This window comes from Hylobates moloch, unplaced genomic scaffold (genome assembly GCF_009828535.3).
Source record: "Hylobates moloch isolate HMO894 unplaced genomic scaffold, HMol_V3 SCAFFOLD_19, whole genome shotgun sequence".
NCBI lineage: Eukaryota > Metazoa > Chordata > Mammalia > Primates > Hylobatidae > Hylobates > Hylobates moloch.
The window spans coordinates 46,061,450-46,080,394 of record NW_026652294.1 but is presented as its reverse complement, the minus strand read 5'-3'; the positions used below and the strand labels follow the sequence as shown (position 1 = coordinate 46,080,394).

Genomic DNA, 18,945 nt, shown 5'->3' with positions numbered 1-18,945 from the left:
GAGAAACCAGTTGTCAATGCCAGCTTGTATTCAGGAGAGGGAGTGTCATGGGAGAAGTGGCAAGCAATTTGTAGATGTTTTAAAACCACCACTTCATTTACCTTTATAAAATAAAAAACAATCATAATTATTTCCTCTAAAGGAGGAAATTTCCAACTCAGCACCACTGAAATTTCAGTGCAATTTTTTGTTGTCGTTGTTTAATGTGCTCCCTTATTTTGTATAAAGTAACAATGGATTACAAGATTGTGCTACGGAATTAAGGCATTTTTCTTCAGAAAAATGGTATGGATCATGCCATTGAACTTTTATACTGGGAGATGTGATTGCTTCTTAACTCCAAGTATCATTACTCTTTGAAATGTAACTCAAATTAGCGTAAGACATTTGCAGTTCAGCAAAAGGCTTATGGTATTGGAATCCTTTTTTTTTTTTTCAAAATGTATTATTTAGAGTCTTATTTTCAGAGTCTTATTATGGGAGCCATTTATTGACTCAGGCCCAAATAATTCAGTATGATACCCCTAAAACTTCTTTGCAAATTATGGAGAATGAGAGTGGGTTAAAGGAATAAGAGACTTTGTGCTAAAGGGGTGACTTAGAGCCATTTTAAGGAGGAAAGCCATGAAACAGTCATAGGAAAACAGAAGTCTAAGATCAAGTCCAAATGTTGTGTGGCAAAGATGATGAAAGTAAAGGATATATTTTTGTGAATTCTGGTGGTTTTAACTTTGTTTTTAATTTTCTGAGTAGTCCAAGGATCTGTATTTTATGAATCTACAACAGTATAGGTAACATTTTATTGCAACTGAATTTATTTCAAAAATTATTAGTTTTGGCTGGGCGCGGTGGCTCACGTCTGTAATCTCAGCACTTTGGGAGGCCGAGGCGAGTGGATCACGAGGTCAGGAGATCGAGACCATCCTGGCTAACACGGTGAAACCCCGTCTACTAAAAAAAAAAAAAAAAAAAATTAGCCAGGGGTGGTGGTGGGCACCTGTAGTCCCAGCTACTCCAGCTACGCAGGAGAATGGCCTGAACCCGGGAGGTGGAGCTTGTAGTGAGCTGAGATCCCACCACTGCGCTCCAGCCTGGGCAGCAGAGTGAGACTCTGTCTCAAAAAAAAAAAAAAAAAAAAAAAATTATTAGTTTTCTGTTAGACCATTCTCAGTCTACCTTCTTCATTACCAAACTATATTGTTTTACTCATGCAGGTTGACCTTACAGAAGCACAGGAAACTGTACCTTCACGATGTCTACATCTGGATGCAGAGAATGAAGTTCTTCAACTTCAACAGACATTATTCTCTATGAAAGCAATACAAAAGCAATGTGAAACACTACAGAAGAATAAGAAGCAGCTGAAACAAGGAATAGTAAGCCTCAAAAGTTATATGGAGAGAAATATGTTAGAACGTGGTGAAGCTGAACAGCATAAACTGTTGATTGAAGAAAGAGCAAGGAAGGAGATGGAGGAAAAATTAAACGAAGCCATTCTTACCTTGCAGGTTGGTTTGTTTATCTGTAATGTGCTTTCATTCATTTCGCTGCAAATTTTATTTTGGATATATACATTGTACATGTTTTCTCTACTTTCCTTACAGCAATTTGTTTGGTAGACTTCTAGAAGGAAGGTGGTATTTGTTTCTCCATTTAAATATTTTCGTTTCCATCATTCTTATAACTAAATTGATCTTCCATAAGAATAATTCTCACTAGAGAATCATTTAATTACTAAAGCCAGTTGGCATAAAACAAGACTAATAGAAAAAGTAAAAAGAAAATTGTGATTTAGAAATTATACCATACTTTTGAGCTGCTTTTAAGTTACATTGTTCCACTTTTAAAATTTTAACTTGGTTCTGTCATTCTTTGGAGAATTGTTCAACAATTCAGACTCAGATATTAATTCAGTTGGTACTGATGATAAATATGTTAAGCTTGAGCTTCTTTCTTTCTTCACATTTTTCTTAAAATTGTTCTCTGAATCACATACTTAAAATTTTTCTCTGAATCACTGACTCCAAACAAAAGGAAACAAATACACCGTAATTATTCAGGTTATAATTACTTTTAAATTGTTCTCTTTTAATTTATTTTAGAAACAAGCAGCAGTATCTCAAGAACAGTTAGCCCAGTTAAGGGAGGATGATACTACTTCAATAAAAACGCAGATGGAACTCACAATCAAAGATCTGGAATCTGAAATCTCCAGAATAAAAACTTCGCAAGCCAACTTTAATAAAACTGAACTGGAAAGTTATAAGAGACTCTACCTAGAAGAAGTAAAAGTTAGAGAATCCTTGTCAAATGAACTGAATAGGTAAGTCAATACACAGAATCATAGAAAATAAGTTAAGCTCATTAATTTGCCTTCAAAAGCATAACTTTTAGTGAGACAGGTTCATGAGATTTGTGGGAAGTGAAAGCTAACTAGATTATACAATTTTGGAAAATTGTAAATTATAAATAGTAAATGAACTTAACCTTTAAGTAAAATTGAAAATAGTAAATGAACGTAACCTTTAAAATCTTAGTCCAGGACAGTTCCTGTCTCTCCTGTTTTTTTGGTTTTATGTGGCTTCTCCCCACCCCTTAATATTCTTATATAGTTAACTTGATCTATTAGGGTTTCAGCTAAATATTTACGAAGCTTCATAATTTAGACAGTGATACCATTATAAAAATTGCTTGTCAGTATTCCCTTAATTCAAAATATTAATGGATTTCATTAATTTCTGGAAGATGACAGCTGAAAACTGAAAGGGTCAAGTACGACTACTCTGGGCACATTCTGTCACTCAGTAAATTCACTTTGCTTGATTGTGATTGTTAGAGGGTGCCTTGAGAAGAAGTGTCCTGTATAGTTTTTCCAATCCACATAAAGGCACACTTGTGAAGCAGAGAATGATTAACTAGGGTTGAAGGGAAGTATAACTTACTAAGTGATAAAAAAATAACACCTTGATCAGCCTGAGGGGGTATGTGGAAGACAGAAAGGGCAGGCCTCACCTCTGATATATGGGCCACAGTGTTAGGAGCTGATTGTCCTCGATGCTGCTTTAGTTCTCTTTGATTTCAGCAGTCTTATTCTCCCCAAGGAGAAGTCACCTTGAACAATTCCTCAGTGCCAAATGCTCAATGTTTTCCAGATAATGGGTGAAATATACAAGGGCGGTGAAAGCAATTGTTTGAAAATGTCTTTGAGAGATAGTTCTTTAGACAATCTCTAACTGGTTTACTAAATACAAGTATTTCTAGCTTTTATTTTTACTTTTAGTTTTTTTATTGTATATATTTAAGGAGTACAACTTGATGTTTTGATATATTTATATGTAGTGAAATGGTTATTTTGTCAAGCAAATTAATATCTTCATCATTTCACACAGTTACCCTTGGAATACAAGTAATTCTAATGGCATCCTTAAGAATCGTATAAGTAGAGTCGTTCCAGATGGGCAACAAGTGTTAACTATGAAGCCATACATCACTGATAGTCTTTTCTGTCGCCTCCCTCTCTTTGAACTACTTGTTTGTTAGAAATCCTTCTAGAAATATATGTACTTCTTTAGAACAATGTTAAAACTATAATTGGATACAGTAGGCATGCTCTAACACATTTTCAGAGTGAAAACACGGCTTATGGTATATTCCATTTACTCTTAACGGCAACTTTTAGAACAATCGAAGTCATTTAGGAATCACTTAGGAAAAAATGAAATACGAAGCATTTGTCTTTTGCAATCTTCATAGAACTAATGAGATGATAGCAGAGGTCAGTAAGCAACTTACTGTGGAGAAACAGCAGACCAGATCCAGATCTCTATTCACTGCTTATACTACAAGGCCAGTCCTAGAGTCACCTTGCGTTGGAAATTTTAATGATAGTGAAGGTCTCAACAGAAAACATATTCCAAGAAAAAAGAGTTCTGCTCTTGAGAGCATGGAGAGCTACTTGTTGAAGGTTAGCTATCTTTTTTCCTTTGGCGTTCAGATTTCTGATATAATTCTTGTATGTTATTTGGTAAAATACTCAGTTACTTAATTGTCTTGTGTATGGTAAGTAAAAGTAATAATTACCTGTGTTAATAAAGAGAGGAAACAGAAATTTTACAGTTATTTTTAAGTCTCTGGAGCTCTCATTCATAAGAGATTACTCCTTTGTTAACTTTATTCAATAAATGTAACCTAACTGACACATTTTAAATTTCTTTAAAAACTGCATTTAAGTTAGATTTTAACCAAAGGTTTACTTTGATGTGCTTTGTCTTAATAATTGATTTTAGTTTGTCTGGGGTTCACTTTTAATGGGTTTAGTGTGCCTGGGGTCACTTTTAAAGTTTTTCTGCATCATCTCAGGTTTTCTACCCCTCATCATATGTGAATGATTGGTGTCCAAACACTAACCACCCATGTATGTTTATTATTTAAAAGGATCCAAGGTGAATACTTTTATATGTTATAAACCTGCAACACTTGATTAATCTGTTCTTTAAGTTAAAAGTTTTGTGATTTTCTTACATGAGTACATCTGTAATTGCTATTGCACTTTAGTGTTTTAATCCCAATTTTAGTAAAATGTGTCTATTGCTATGCAATTGTACAGTGGTTTTGAAATAGTTAAATCAAATAAATATTTGAATTTTTAAAGTAAAGCTCACATAAGTTATGTCTGTCTACCTGGCCATAACTTGAGTGATTGATGACTAAGACGGCAATGATATCTAGAGTCAGTCCTTCAATAGCAAATGTGACCAAGCAGAATCAATTCTATTCTTAATACCCCAAATTCCATGTAAAGCTGCACATGGACATTTCCCCTGGACATGTAACAGGAACCTTTTAGTCCAACCATGTGGTTTCACTCAGAGTAAGAGTCTATTTCTGGGGATTTCAAAATGGATCCAAGAATGATGAGCTGTATCAACTACAGAGTTGGTAAGGAAAAAACAAAACAAAATGTAGTTCAACTATGCTTGACCCAGATTAAGATATTTATCTAACATTTGTCCATTTTTCTACTGAGGGAAAATTACAAAATCTGGGCACAGTGGCACACACCTGTAGTCCCAGCTACTCCTGAGGCTGAGGCAGGAAGATCACTTGAACCCAGGAGTTCAAGGCTGCAGTGCGCAATGATTATTCCTGTGAGTAGCTACAGCACTGCAGCACTCCAGCCTGGGCGACATAGCAAGATTCTGTCTCTTAAAAAAAATTACAAAATCCATAAAACATTTGTTTGAACAAAAATAAATAGTTTTCTTTGTGTATATTGTTGTTTTTGAAATTTTCAATTGATGCACATTGGCTTATAGTTTTGATGTTTTTATGATCTCCTTAGCGCACAGAAAAGTAGCACAGGCCCATATGGATTGAGCCTCAACCTTGTTGTGTTTACCTGGCTATTTCATGTCCTAACAAATCATAGAAGAGCAAATCCAAGGTTTCTTAGATAGCATTGTGGCTAAATAGCTTAAAAGGGAATGCATTAAATGATTGTTTTAATACATAGATTACAAGAGCCCAGCTAGCTGATATTTTTAATCATATTGTTCGCTTAGGTTTTATTTTTCTGAAAAAAATGAGATGATCAGCGTCCAAATGCCTCAGTCACGAAATTGTACCACTGGGTACTAATGGGAAATGAATGTTAAATACGTCTGTAAATGGTTAAGCAAGATGCAGATATAATGTTCTCATTAGTACTATGAACCCCCCAAATTTGAGACAAGTCTCAATTAATTTAGAAAGTTTATTTTGCCAAGGTTGAGGACACGCACCCGTGACACAGCCTCGGGAAGTCCTGATGACATGTGTCCAAGGTGGCTGGGGCACAGCTTGGTTTTATACATTTTAGGGAGACATGAGACATCCATCAATATATTTAAGAAGTACATTGGTTCACTCTGGAAAGGCGGGACAACTTGAAGCAAAGGGAGGAAGACTGGTAGCGGGGAGGGGCCTTCCAGGTCACAGATAGGTGAGAGACAAGCAGTTGCACTCTTTTGAGTTTCTGATTAGCCTTTCCAAAGGAGACAGTCAGATCTGCATTTATCTTAGTGAGCAGAGAGGTAACTTTGAATAGAATGGGAGGCAGGTTTGCCCTAAGCAGTTTCCAGCCTGAGTTTTCCTTTTAGCTTAGTGATTTTGGAGGCCCCAGATATTTTCCTTTCACAATACTTGCCAGAAAAACAAGGTAATGTATCATTTTACAAGATGGTGCTGAGAGAGTATAAAAAGCAGATGTAGGCCGGGCACTGTGGCTCAAACCTGTAATCCCAGCACTTTGGGAGACCGAGGTGGGTGGATCACCTGAGGTCAGGAATTCGAGACCAACCTCCAACATGGTGAAACCCCGTCTCTAATAAAAATACAAAAATTAGCTGGGCATGGTGGTGTGCACCTGCAGTCCCAGTTACTTGGGAGGCTGAGGCAGGAGAATCGCTTGAACCTGGGAGGCAAAGGTTGCAGTGAGCTGAGATTGCGCTGCTGCACTCCAACCTGGGTGACAGAGCAAGACTCCATCTCATTGGTGGGGGAAAAAATAAATAAAATAAATAAAAGCAGATGTGATGCAAGGGAAGATTTTTGAGGAACTTCTTAAATTTCTGTTTTGTGGGGAAGGGGGGTGTTCATTTTTTAGTATTTCTAGGTAAGTAGAAAATTTGTTTGTTTTAAAGTTAATGTTAATGTAGTAGTTCCAAAGCATACCTAATTTCCTTGTGGGGCATTTTTTGCCCAATCATGTTAGATTTACTAAAAGAGATTAAAAAGCATGATTATATCAAGATATGAGTGCCGAGTGCGGTTGCTCACACCTGTAATCCCAGCACTTTGGGAGGCCGAGGCAAGTGAGTCACTTGAGGTCAGGAATTTGAGACCAGCCTGGACAACATGGTGAAACCCTGTCTCTGCTAAAAATACAAAAATTAGCCTGGCATGGTGGCGGGCGCTTATAATCCTGGCTACTCGGGAGGCCGAGGCAGGAGAATTGTTTGAACCCAGGAGGCAGAGGTTGCAGTGAGCCGAGATTGTGCCACTGCACTGCAGCCCAGGTGACAGAGCAAGACTCCATCTCAAAAAAAAAAAAAAAAAAAAAAAAAAAAAAAGATACAAAGGCATGTCTCCATAATCACACCTTGGAAGAGTTCTTATATAGCTGTTGTCTACAGAATTTTTAGAGTTACGGAAAGAAGGTGTCTTCTAGAGTTGCTAGGAACTTTAGTATTTCCTATAGGAAAACATCAGCTAATACAAGGAGGAGGTGGTTAACATACCGTCTAAACAGATTTGTAAAAAAAGGTGGGGGGTGGGGTGGGTTTCTGGGTGGGGCGGGTTTCTGGGTGGGGCATTACACAACAGGATATTAAGAAATTTTTAGCTATGATTTTCAAAAGCAAAATGTTAAAAACAGCACTAATATTGGATCTGTTTATACATCTCCTTTATTTGCAAGATTTTAACACTTTGGACTATTCCTACTGTGAAGTGCTATCGTACTCAGCATTTTCTCTAACCTCAAGAAAAATGGTTATAATTTTGTATGAAATCACACACCAGAGAAATAATATATTATAACTGGTTGTTGAAACAAGTTTTCTCTACATTCATGACATTTAGCATTTATTGCATCTCTCACCCCATTATATGAAGTCTAGAGTCTGACTGTTCCCAGACCAAACTGAGAGTCGGGCTGCTATTTATCATGGTCCAGTAATGAGATGCAGATGAATTGGGGAGGAAGAGAGGTTTTATTTTCTGCAAACGGTTACAGGGTTACAGGGAGGTCCTGGAAATTATTACCACACCAATTCAAAATTACAAAGTTTTCCAGAGCTTATATACCTTCTAAGCTGTATATCTACATGTAAGTGTGCATTCGTCTATAGACATAAGTGATTAACTTCTTTTAATCTGTAACTAAGGTCTAAGTCCTGAAGACCTTCCTCTGGAGCTTCAGTAAATTTATTTAATCTAAATGGGTCCAGGTGCTGGGGTGATTACCCTTATCTTGTCTCCTGCTAAATCGTGGAGGTTTGGGAGTTCCATTAGACCCCCAATAAACTTATTTGTGAAGGCCTGAGGAGTTTCTTCAGATCCCCAATAAAACTTGTTTAATACCAAACAGGTCCTATTAAGAACTCCTTCATTATTTTGTCATACTTTAAGGCCCAGGAAAGGCCTAGGCAAGACTCTTGGTGGGCTTTTGTTACATTCCAGCCTGTATGAGGGCACTGGCTCTTTCAGCTTTTAATATTTAACTTAACTACTCAGTCAGTGCCAAAGCAGTTGTTATGGAGGCCTGCGTTAGTGAGACCTGGCCTGCCACATAGCCTTGCCACTTAACACCATTGTAGTGATAATAGATTGCTATGCCTATGTTTTACTAATTTTTACTTACAGTTTTCACATTCTAGATTAACCCTGGGATCCTTTGTCCTGTACATCAGAAGTACTTTTTATGGTTTTATTGGCTCCTTATTTTCCAGCCTGTAATCTCAAGTATAATTTAGCAGTAGCCTGTCAATAAGTTATTCCTGAAGAGTGAACTTTGTATTTATTGGACTTCGCCATTGGTACTGATTTCACTACATTTCTTTAAAAAAATTTTCTAACTCCTCCCCTCTTTAAAGTAGAGGTAGTTGTGAAGAATGTATGGTAAGATTAGAAAAGTCAAGGAAGAAGAAACTATTTCTGTAAGTGTTATACACTCATCTTTCTTGTTCAGGCTGTGGTGGATAAGCAGCAAATGGTGCTCCTCATTCCCTTCTGAGTTCAGAACACAGGAGTCAGATAGATGAACATCGACACACTAGCTCTATTACAGACTCATGATAACTAACGAGAGGATGTGGCTCAGATGTGCAGCCCCAGTATTTTATCCCAGATTAGGCACTAACCTACAGAGTTCTAAGTGGAGAAAACAAATGCTTGACACCCATTGCAGGTGCATGCTGCTTACTGCAGAGATGACAGCAGACCCGAACTCATGTCACTGTGGGCAGACACATCTTTTGAAAGAGACCCCGAGCCAAGCAAGCACACTGTGTGCTTTGCCCAAATTCACCCATTAGGTAGATCTGACATCCTCTCAAGAGGAAGCTATAGGTAGAGAGAGTCTAAGTCATCACTTGAAACCTGAGGCCAGGAAAATGAAGGTTCTCCTATCATTTATGGCTGGATTTCAGTGATAATTGAAATTAATCCCATGTCTTTGTATGTACTAATTAATGATGAGAAGTTGGACAGACGTATGCTAGATGGTAAAGAGAAATCTGTTTTGTGTTTTCAGTTTTTCTATAAATAACTCACAACATGGATAATTGACTTGTTGATTGATTTTCCTAAACCACGTCTTATTTGGAGGAGAATGAATAGTTCTTTTAAGGAACAGTTTTCTTAATTTCTGCTTGCTTGGTTCAACTAAAGATTTTCTCCTTCAAGTTTTCTGTTCTGCAGTTTGAAAAATGTGTTCTTTATAAATTGAGTGTCTTGACTGGTACTAGCCAGAAGTTACGATATTAATTGTTCTTTAAATTTGATTCATAACTTACAATTTGGAGAGCTACTATTTTTTGTCTCATGCTTAAACATTATAGAGCATCATGACAGTTTATAGATGCATTTTCTCTTTTTTGTTGTTGGTGTTGTTTTTGAGACAGAGTCTCACTCTGTCTCTCAGGCTGGAGCGCAGTGGCGTGATCTCTGCTCACTGCAACCTCCGCCTGCCGGGTTCAAGCGATTCTCCTGCCTCAGCCTCCTGAGTAGCTGGGACTACAGGTGCACACCACCACGCCTGGCTAATTTTTATATTTTTAGTAGAGACGGGGTTTCACCATATTGTCCAGGCTGGTCTTGAACTCCTAACCTTGTGATCTACCCACTTCGGCCTCCCAAAGTGCTGAGATTACAGGCGTGAGCCACCACACCCGGCTTCTCTGAGTTATTTATTTATTTATTATTATTATTATTTTTTTTGATGCGGAGTCTCACTCTGTCGTCCAGGCTGGAGTGCAGTGGCACGATCTTGGCTCACTGCAAGCTCTGCCTCCTGGGTTCACGCCATTCTCCTGCCTCAGCCTCCTGAGTAGCTAGGACTACAGGCGCCCGCCACCATGCCCTGCTAATTTTTTGTATTTTTAGTAGAGACGGAGTTTCATTGTGTTAGCAAGGATGGTCTTGATCTCCTGACCTTGTGATCCGCCCACCTTGGCCTCCCAAAGTGCTGGGATTACAGGTATGAGCCACCGCGCCCAGCCTGAGTTATTTTTAAAAATCTGTATTTCTTTTCTGAATATGAAGGAAGCTGCTGGCATAGAATAACTCCAGGCTCAGTGAAAGATCTGAAGCCCACTCCTACCTTGTAACTAATTGGTTTTGTGACCTCAGGCAAGCTGCAATCTCTCTGAGCCTGTTTTGTTTGTTATGTAAAATTAAGGACTTTGACTAAATCAGTGACATTCATACGTTTAAGTAAAACTCTTTTTTTAAGAATAGAACTTTTTAAAATTGCATAAAACCACATTATAGAAAACAGAAGTAGTGCTGCCTGACTAAAGGAAGGATCAGTGCTCTGAAGCTGTGACTTTCTTATCCCTTAATCCTTCGGCGTCCTCTGTGGAACCTTAGATTTCTGTGGGACATAGCTTGAAAAGGATCATTTCTTGAATTATTACTTTTATAAGGCCTGGATGGTAATGCTGTTGTCGTGTTACTTACTCTATAAAGCCTATCTATAATGTTTTTGTCACAGAAATGTTATGGAAAGGAGTCTCAAAATATTGGTAAACCTGTTAGTAAAACAAAAAAATTGACTTGACACCTAAAATTTGTAAAGGCATTAGATATCATTATCCTTATCACCACAAACTATCTCAGACCCTGTTCTAGGCATTTAGTGAGAGAATACTTATTCTAAAAAAAATTTAAATAAGAGCACTCTAGATAGGGACACTGGCAATAAGTTTGAAATATTCCCACACCTTTCATAATTAAGTAGATAACTATAACTTGTCAGATGCTTAAAAAATGGGTACTAATTTCTGAAAAGAAATCAAAGTTGCAGTTAAATAACTCTATATTGTTTTCTTAGTTTTTAATTCTGGACACTCATGAATCAAAGAAACTAAGATTGAAAACACTGGCTCCAACCTATATTTATCCTTGTTTTCATGTAAATTTTCTGAAATCTTTGTGTCCGTATGAATAAAGAAGTGTTAATCATAATAGAGAGCATAATATTTTTAATCTTTTGCCAGTGGAACTTTCACATGGCATTGCAACAATACTGCGTTCTTCAAGTATGTATTAAAGATTCTGTGCTGAATTAATAGCAAAGAACATACTTTGAAATTATTATTTTCTAAAAGTGGAGAATGGAGAGTTCATTTTAAGGAACTATTCATTAAAGTGAAAAACTGATTAGACCTTGATAAAGGGCAGAGTTTTGATAAGAATGGGAAAGTAATGCATTCATTGCAAAATATGACTTGAATTGTTTAACCTCTGTACTATAAGGGAAAACATCACACTTTTGAAATGACATAGATCCAACACACCAATATTAATTGTACTTTTGTGAGATTAATCTAAACAGCATAACACATATATGTTCTCCATTATCTAAGCTTAAAATAGGTAGGAATTTATATGTTTTTTTTTTATTTAAGCAATCTTCAAGTTAGGTCTAGTTTGTAAAAGTATTATTTAAAGGCCACATTTTGTAATTGATGCTCCTTACCATGATAATGTCTCTTCTTAAACATTGTAAATAATATTTGACTTATTTCAGATGCAGCAGAAGTTGGAAAATGATCTAACTACAGAAGTAGCAGGTATGTTACCAAAATTTATGAATTAAATTTAGATTAAGTAAAAATATGTGAAATAAACTGTGAACGACATCCCTTTCCGTTCTTGGGCTAGTAGATACTACATTAAATATTCTTTCTTGTATACATCTAATGAAAGATGTGAAAACTTGAACATGTATAATGAAGAGCATACTTATGCCTCATGAATTCATCACGTTCCATAGCTTAAAAAAAATAACTCAAGAAGTCTGGCTCTACTCTTCACTTCTGCCATCCCTATGGAATTGTCAGCCAGCACACAGAAACTGTTCTCAGAAAACAGAGGCATCATCAACTTCTCAGGGTTATGGTAGTGATTTTTAAGGCCAAAACATCCCAGTCTCATCTAGTAACCTATTCAAGCAGTTACAGTTTATAAGCAGTCGCTTGGGAGGTAACACTTTAAATCTCCAGTCATTTACAGTGTCATTGGTTTACTTTTGCCCTCAGGTAAAGTTCCAAATTCCTTAACATGGAATATAAACACCCACGTTCATTTGGTTCTTGTCAAGTTACTCAGGCTTATCTCTCACCACTTACTGTACTCTGCCCCTTTGCTCTAGGATCCAGCCAAACTGGACTGCACAGAATTCCCCAGTGCTCTTCCTTCTCCTCCAGCTCTTTGCACTTGCTTCTTTGCTCTATCTGCCAACCTTTTTTTCTCGTCCTTCAGGTATCCACTAACCATGCCTCCACCAAAAAGCCTACAATATCGAGACAAAACTGGGATAGGTGTCCCTCTTGAGTTCCAATAGTGCCCTGTTGTATACCTGTCAGGGTATCTATGACTTGGTATGGAAATTGCCTAGTTGTCTGCTTTTTCAGGTTATAGCATGTGATTGCTGAGGGGTGGACTGTATCATCTTCATCTTGTAACTCTAGGGCATAGCCTAATACCTTAGCACATGGTTGTTGAATAAATAAATGAAGAATGAGAAAACCAGAAGCTGTGATACACAACCACAATGATCATTAATTCAGTGTGCAACTATGGGCAGATTCTTATCTAATAATAAGTTAGCATTGTAGTCATACATACTTTTCATTCTTGTTAACACTGAAAAAGCTCTCAACTCTTTTTTACTGACTTGCACTTAGTTAACTATGAAATATATAGAATATAATTCTTTGGCCAGGCATGTTGGCTCACGTTTGTAGTCCCAGCACTTTGGGAGCCTGAGGCAGGCAGATCACTGGAACCCAGGAGTTTGAGAGCAGCCTGTGCCAACATGACAAAACCCTGCCCCTGTAAAAAATACAAAAACTTGCCAGGCACAGTGGCTTATGCCTGCAGTTCCAAGTACTTGGGGCTGAGGCAGGAGAATTGCTTAAGCCTGGGAGGACGAGACCGCGGTGACCTGTGATCACACCATGGCACTCCAGCATAGGTGAAAGAGTGAGACCCTATCTTAAAATAATAACAATAATAATAGTAATAATAATAATATAATTCTTGCCTTTTGTTTTCAGCTGCTACTAAATATGAACCTGGATCCTATATAGCTTCTCCTCTAGGATTTACACACAAGGAAAATCTGAATCAAGATCCAGTTTTGGAAGCAGCAAAAGAATATGCACAGATTTTAGCAGAAAATACGCAGTCTGAAAGATAAGGCAATTTTATTTCTGGGCTATTCACATGATATTTTGTTTCCCATTAAGTATATGATGTGAACATTTTTACTAAAGGGAAATATTCTATATTATACATGATGAAAATTTGTATAGTATTTTAAAGAATGTTTCTTGGCCTCTTCAGCTAACTTTTAAGTGGATTTTGCAAATGAAAACCAGTATTACTGAGTTTATTACTAAAAATACCAAAAATTAGCCAGGCATAGTGATGGGTGCATGTAACCCCAACTACTCAGGAGGCTGAGACAGGAGAATTGTTTGAACACGGGAGGTGGAGGTTGCAGTGAGCCGAGATCGCGCCATTGCACTCCAGCCTGGGCAACAAGAACAAAACTACGTCTCAAAAACTAAGTGAATGAATGAAGGCATGAATGAAATGCAGCTCCTGCTCACCTCTCCATACAGTGTTTTTGAAATGAATAATGCCAAAAGCTCTCCCTAGTGTTCTGTGACTCAACAACGTTCACTCAGGCCGGGCGCAGTGGCTCACGCCTGTAATCCCAGCACTTTGGGAGGCCGAGGTGGGCGGATCACCAGGTCAGGAGTTCGAGACAAGCCTGGCCAACATAGTGAAACCCCATCTCTACTAAAAATACAAATAATTAGCCTGGCATGGTGGCAACGCCTGTAATCCCAGCTACTCAGGAGGCTGAGGCAGGAGAATGGCTTGAATCCGGGAGGCAGAGGTTGCAGTGAGCTGAGATTGCACCATTGCACTCCAGCCTGGGCCACAGAACGAGACTCCATCTCAAAAAAAAAAAAAAAAAAAAAAAATCACTCACTAAATATGATCTGTGTGTTTTTTTTGTTTTTTTTTTCCTTGCTTCTCCCTACTACAGGACAATTAAATGAGCATGTGCTCTGGTTAGATGCCACAATTGAGAAATTAACTCTGACTGGTTTTCTCAGGAGTAAACCGGTAAATTCCACAAAAGAGTAAGCCTCCTGCAAGCTTTGTCCTCCCCAAGGGCCTTGAGTCCTGGAGGTATGGTTTGATTTGACTTTTTGAGTTTTGACACTTATTTATTCTCAAGTATCGTGAAGAAATAACTTTTTACAATTTTCTTTTCCTTTCCTACCACCACGATATTAGTTCAGATCCTTGCCTTACATTAAGGCTGTGTAAATAACCTTACCATAAATCTACATTAAGGCTGTGTAAATAACCTTACCATAAATCAGAGGACTTCAGATAGGAGGGGAATTTGATAGCCGATCAATATCACACCCCTTCTCCTCACCTCTTCTGAGAAAACCACGAAGCCCAGAGCTATAAAGTGACTTAGATAATGACACCAGAGGGATAAGTAGAACCCAGGCTCCTGGCCTTCTGGCCTGTCTCCTGTTTCTACACCCTGCCTTTCATTTTGAGGCTTAATCTCTCATCTCTTAAGGCCACTTCATAGTCTGTCTCTTTTCTATGTTAATAAGCAGAACTAGGCTTGCTCAAGAATATAGGAAATTGCACATTTATAAGACATCAGATTGATTGTGAGCTGTGCAAAGCAAAAAGATTACATTTCCTAAAGATCTGTTTCCACTCAGTCCCGGCCAGGCCAAGCCAGTAGCTCACATTTTGTGGCCATTTCCACCATCCTGTGGCGAAGGCCTGGTACTGCACACATGGCTTGAAACAACCCCCAACAAGCAGCAGGCTGCAACTGGCTTGAAGGTATTTATGCAAGTGGATTTTGACCCACGTTTTTTTTCTATGTCCATGAATGGAGCTGTATCGGCCTGACTTGAGCATTATTGTTGCTGAGATATAAGGAGGTTGCAGAGGAAGTGGAAGAGGGAAATGCCTCTAAAATTCATGACTTTTATTTCATGAGAATCATAAAAGGCCATTGAGAACCATCCTAAGAACCTGCTTATTATAAATCATGCCCTTTAGAAACTAGTTTGGAATCTCTACATCCCTACACCTGTCTCTGAGCTCCACATGTGGAATCTTCCCAGACCCCATGACCTTCATACACATTTCACCATTTCCCAGAGCCAGATTTTTATCACACAACCAGAATCCCGATTCTCAGTTGGATTAACAACAGATCAAAAAGATGTTTTTTTTAAAAAAACCCATATTGGTTCATAGTCTCAGAGGTAACACAGTGATATACACAGGCCTATGCGATTGTTTATAGTGGCTCTGGTACCATCTAGAATTTCAGGAAATTTAATTTATAGATATTGTAGAAATATAGAAGATGAAAACATACCTTACATGAATGTCACCCCCTTTCAAGTTGTGAACTAATTATTACGATATATGAGTATATGTCATAGGCAGAGCATCTATGAATAGATTTAAAAGTCTCCCAAATCATACCAGTTCATCTACATTTACTGGTATACACAGTGATCATTAGGAATGGCCTGTGGTTCATGTGAATGGATACAAGAACTCATAAGCGAGGATGGTTTCTTCCAGAAGAATCAAGAGTGGCTGAAAAAGTAAGACCATTTGTTATTTCAAACAACAAGAGGTCCAGAAGCAATATGTTTTCAAAGTTAGCTCAACATTGTCATTAAGGACCCAAGCTCTTTTTTTTTCTACCCCAGCTCCCATACTCAGTGTATTAGCTTGACCCTCATGGTCACTTGTAGACACAGCAAGGCCCTGCTGAAAAGAGGGACATTTGCACCTCTGTGTCTCTCTTATTAGAAAACAATACCTTTCCCAAAAGTCTCCAGCAGACTCGTCCTGGGTTCCCATTGGCCAGGATTGGTCACATGCTGTGTCTTAGTTGCAAGAGAAGTTGGAAAAGTACTCCACGGGTATCCCTATTGTGGGAGGTGGGGCCTGCCTATAAATAGGGGGATGAGTTGTTAAATGACTGTACAGTAGAACACTAATTACACTACCAATAAGTGTTACCTTTTCATAGCCCAACCAAATAGTTACAGATTGTCTCTCTTCATTCTCAAGTGATCAGTATTGCAATTTGAACTCTTTCCCTGTAAGCATCATCTTACTCTCTATTGTATGGAATACTTTTCTCTCTCTACACACACGTACATATACACACATACACAGTGCATATATGTACGTATATACACATACATATGCACTTATACACATATACGCATGCATACACATACATATACTCACATACACACATACATGTACATACACATACATACCCATACACACACATACCCATACACACACATACATGCATACCTACACACATATACACATGTACACATATACGCATATACATGCACATACACACACACACATGGCTTCACTGTGTTCATTTAGCCAGCAAATATATATTATGTCTATTAGGAGCCAGACACATTGCTAGATGCTGACGATACAATAGTGAATCAGGTGGGCATGGCTTCCACCCTCACAGAACTTATGTCCAGGAAGGAGAGATATCCAGGGCATAGGTAATGGCAGGTTGTGATGGAGCGATGAGGAATGAGATGGAAGGGGAGTGGCCTCATGTAGAGTACTGAAAGGCCAGGTGGGCAGCCAGGGTGCCCTCCACCCCTCCTTGGCCTGAGGGCACACTTAGTGTTCACCTTCCCTACCCCAGGCAGTGGGGAAGCTCTGTGGCTCTGAGCACTGGGCAGTTGGCCAACCTGGGGAGTGCAGATGAGAGCCAGGAAGCTTTGGGTGACCTTAGGAACAGCAGGAGGGACAGAGATCGATAAGCAAATTTGGGAGGTAGAAGAGATGAGAAGAAGTTAGAGCGCAAGAGGGGAGAGGAGTAAGTAGACCGAGAAGAAGGAGACTTTGTAAGAAGGGCAGTGTTTCCAAAATAACTTGACACTGGGATTTGACAGCACAGGAGGGATGAGCCAGAAGTGGGGGACAGAGTGGCCTGCCCATCCTGGGACTGGGCCTGAAGACAGCTAGGTATGGCCTTGATCTTCTGTTCCAAATAGTTCCCCCAAACAGGCAACCTCCTAGCAGCAACCAACACCTCTTTTCCGTTGGGATTTGAGGGAACAAGCGCTCACTTGTTCCACCCAAGGCCCCTTCAACCAAAGATAACATACAAGGAGCACATGAGGTTGAGCTTTAAGAATGGCTGTAAGCACTGACAAGGAATGATTTTAGGAGCAGGGGTAAGAAGGCCTTTTGCCCAAAGCATACCTTCTCTTAAGCTTGCAGCCCACTGAAATTGTTCAGATCAAGCCATGGCTTTTCATTACTTAAAGAAAAATAAAAGAATTCAAGATTCTGAGGTCTGAACAAGATCCTTTTGAGATTACCTCCAGATAATCTTGGGCCTGGGGGACTGGACCAGGAGAAGCTTGTAGGGATGGGAAGGAGTAGCCTGGAGCCATTGGACTGGAAGAGTGCAGAGCTGGAGACAGGGATATCTGAGAGGGAGCTTCCCAAAACAGAAATGTTAAAATCTTAGCCATTAGTAGAACCAACTCCACCATCAACAGGTAATGTTCCATGAAAAGAAGAGTTCAGTTCTAAGCCCACAGGGCTGAAGCCAAGAACATCAGCTCAGAACCAAGGGGAGGGAACAGAGCTTAGAGTATGTGGATTTCATATTTAAACTGGATACTCATCCACAGCAAAATACCAGAAACCCAGATGCTGGGAATCATTAAGCGCATCAATTGCCAATTGTTGTCTTGGTTTCACTGAGATTTTACGCTGGGTAAATTATCTAATTTCTCTGACTCTCAGTTTCTTCTTTCTTTTCTTTTCTTTCTTTCTTTTTTCTCTTTCTTTCCTCTTTCTTTCCTTCCTTCCTTCCTTCCTTCCTTCCTTCCTTCCTTCCTTCCTTCCTTCCTTCCTTCCTTCCTTCTTCCCTTCTTTCCTTTCTCTCTGTCTCTCTTTTTTTTTTTTTTCGAGACGGAGTCTCACTCTCTTGCCCAGGCTGGAGTGCAGCGGCGCGATCTCGGCTCACTGCAAGCTCCACCTCCCAGGTTCATGCCATTCTCCTGCCTCAGCCTCTTGAGTAGCTGTGACTACAGGTGCCCGCCACCATGCCCGGCTAAATTTTTTTTGTATTTTTAGTAGAGACGGGGTTTCACCATGTTAGCTAGGATAGTCTTGATCTCCTGACCTTGTGATCCGCCCGCCTCGGCCTCCCAAAGTGCTGGGATTACAGGTGTGAGCCACCGCGCCTGGCCCAGTTTCTTCTTTAAAATGGGGCCGTGGACATTCACCTAGTGAGATCCCTCAGCCCCTACTCGGTTACACATTGTGCGTACACAGTGAATGAAGGCGTTACAGGTATGCAGGTTGTGGGGTTGTTGGATGTTGTAGCCACTGCTTTGAGAAATACTAAAGTTTTCCAGACCGAGGAAAAGGTTATCTATTTGTCTACAGCTCTGGAGCTTTCAGCTAGTGCTTCTGGGTTCAAAATCTCTTAGCTGTGTCTCCGCTTAATGATAACTCTCCAGGGATTCTTTACAATTCCATGAGGTTGCTCGCCTTACGCTTGTCAGCATCCTTGCTACCTCAATGAGCAGTTTT

The 18,945-nt window shown here is 39.2% G+C and overlaps 1 protein-coding gene across 21 annotated transcripts in view; it reads left to right on the top strand.

The window, feature by feature from the left end:
* Positions 1 to 18,945, top strand: part of LOC116458447 (coiled-coil domain-containing protein 144A) — a 97,155-nt gene that overhangs the window by 58,130 nt on the left and 20,080 nt on the right. For 9 of the 21 annotated variants that reach the window (XR_004245324.2, XR_004245325.2, XR_009211033.1 and 6 more), the window contains exons 14-17: positions 1,215 to 1,508; positions 2,103 to 2,323; positions 3,754 to 3,964; positions 11,792 to 11,834. Coding sequence is in view for 13 of the 21 variants with exons in the window: in XM_058431242.1 (XP_058287225.1) it covers positions 1,215 to 1,508; positions 2,103 to 2,323; positions 3,754 to 3,964; positions 11,792 to 11,834 (769 nt within the window). In the remaining 8 variants the exon portion in view is untranslated. Of the gene's footprint in view, positions 1 to 1,214; positions 1,509 to 2,102; positions 2,324 to 3,753; positions 3,965 to 11,791; positions 11,835 to 13,322; positions 13,956 to 18,945 lie in introns of those variants that run through there. The other 12 variants (XM_058431243.1, XM_058431244.1, XM_058431245.1 and 9 more) reach the window with 3 other exon arrangements.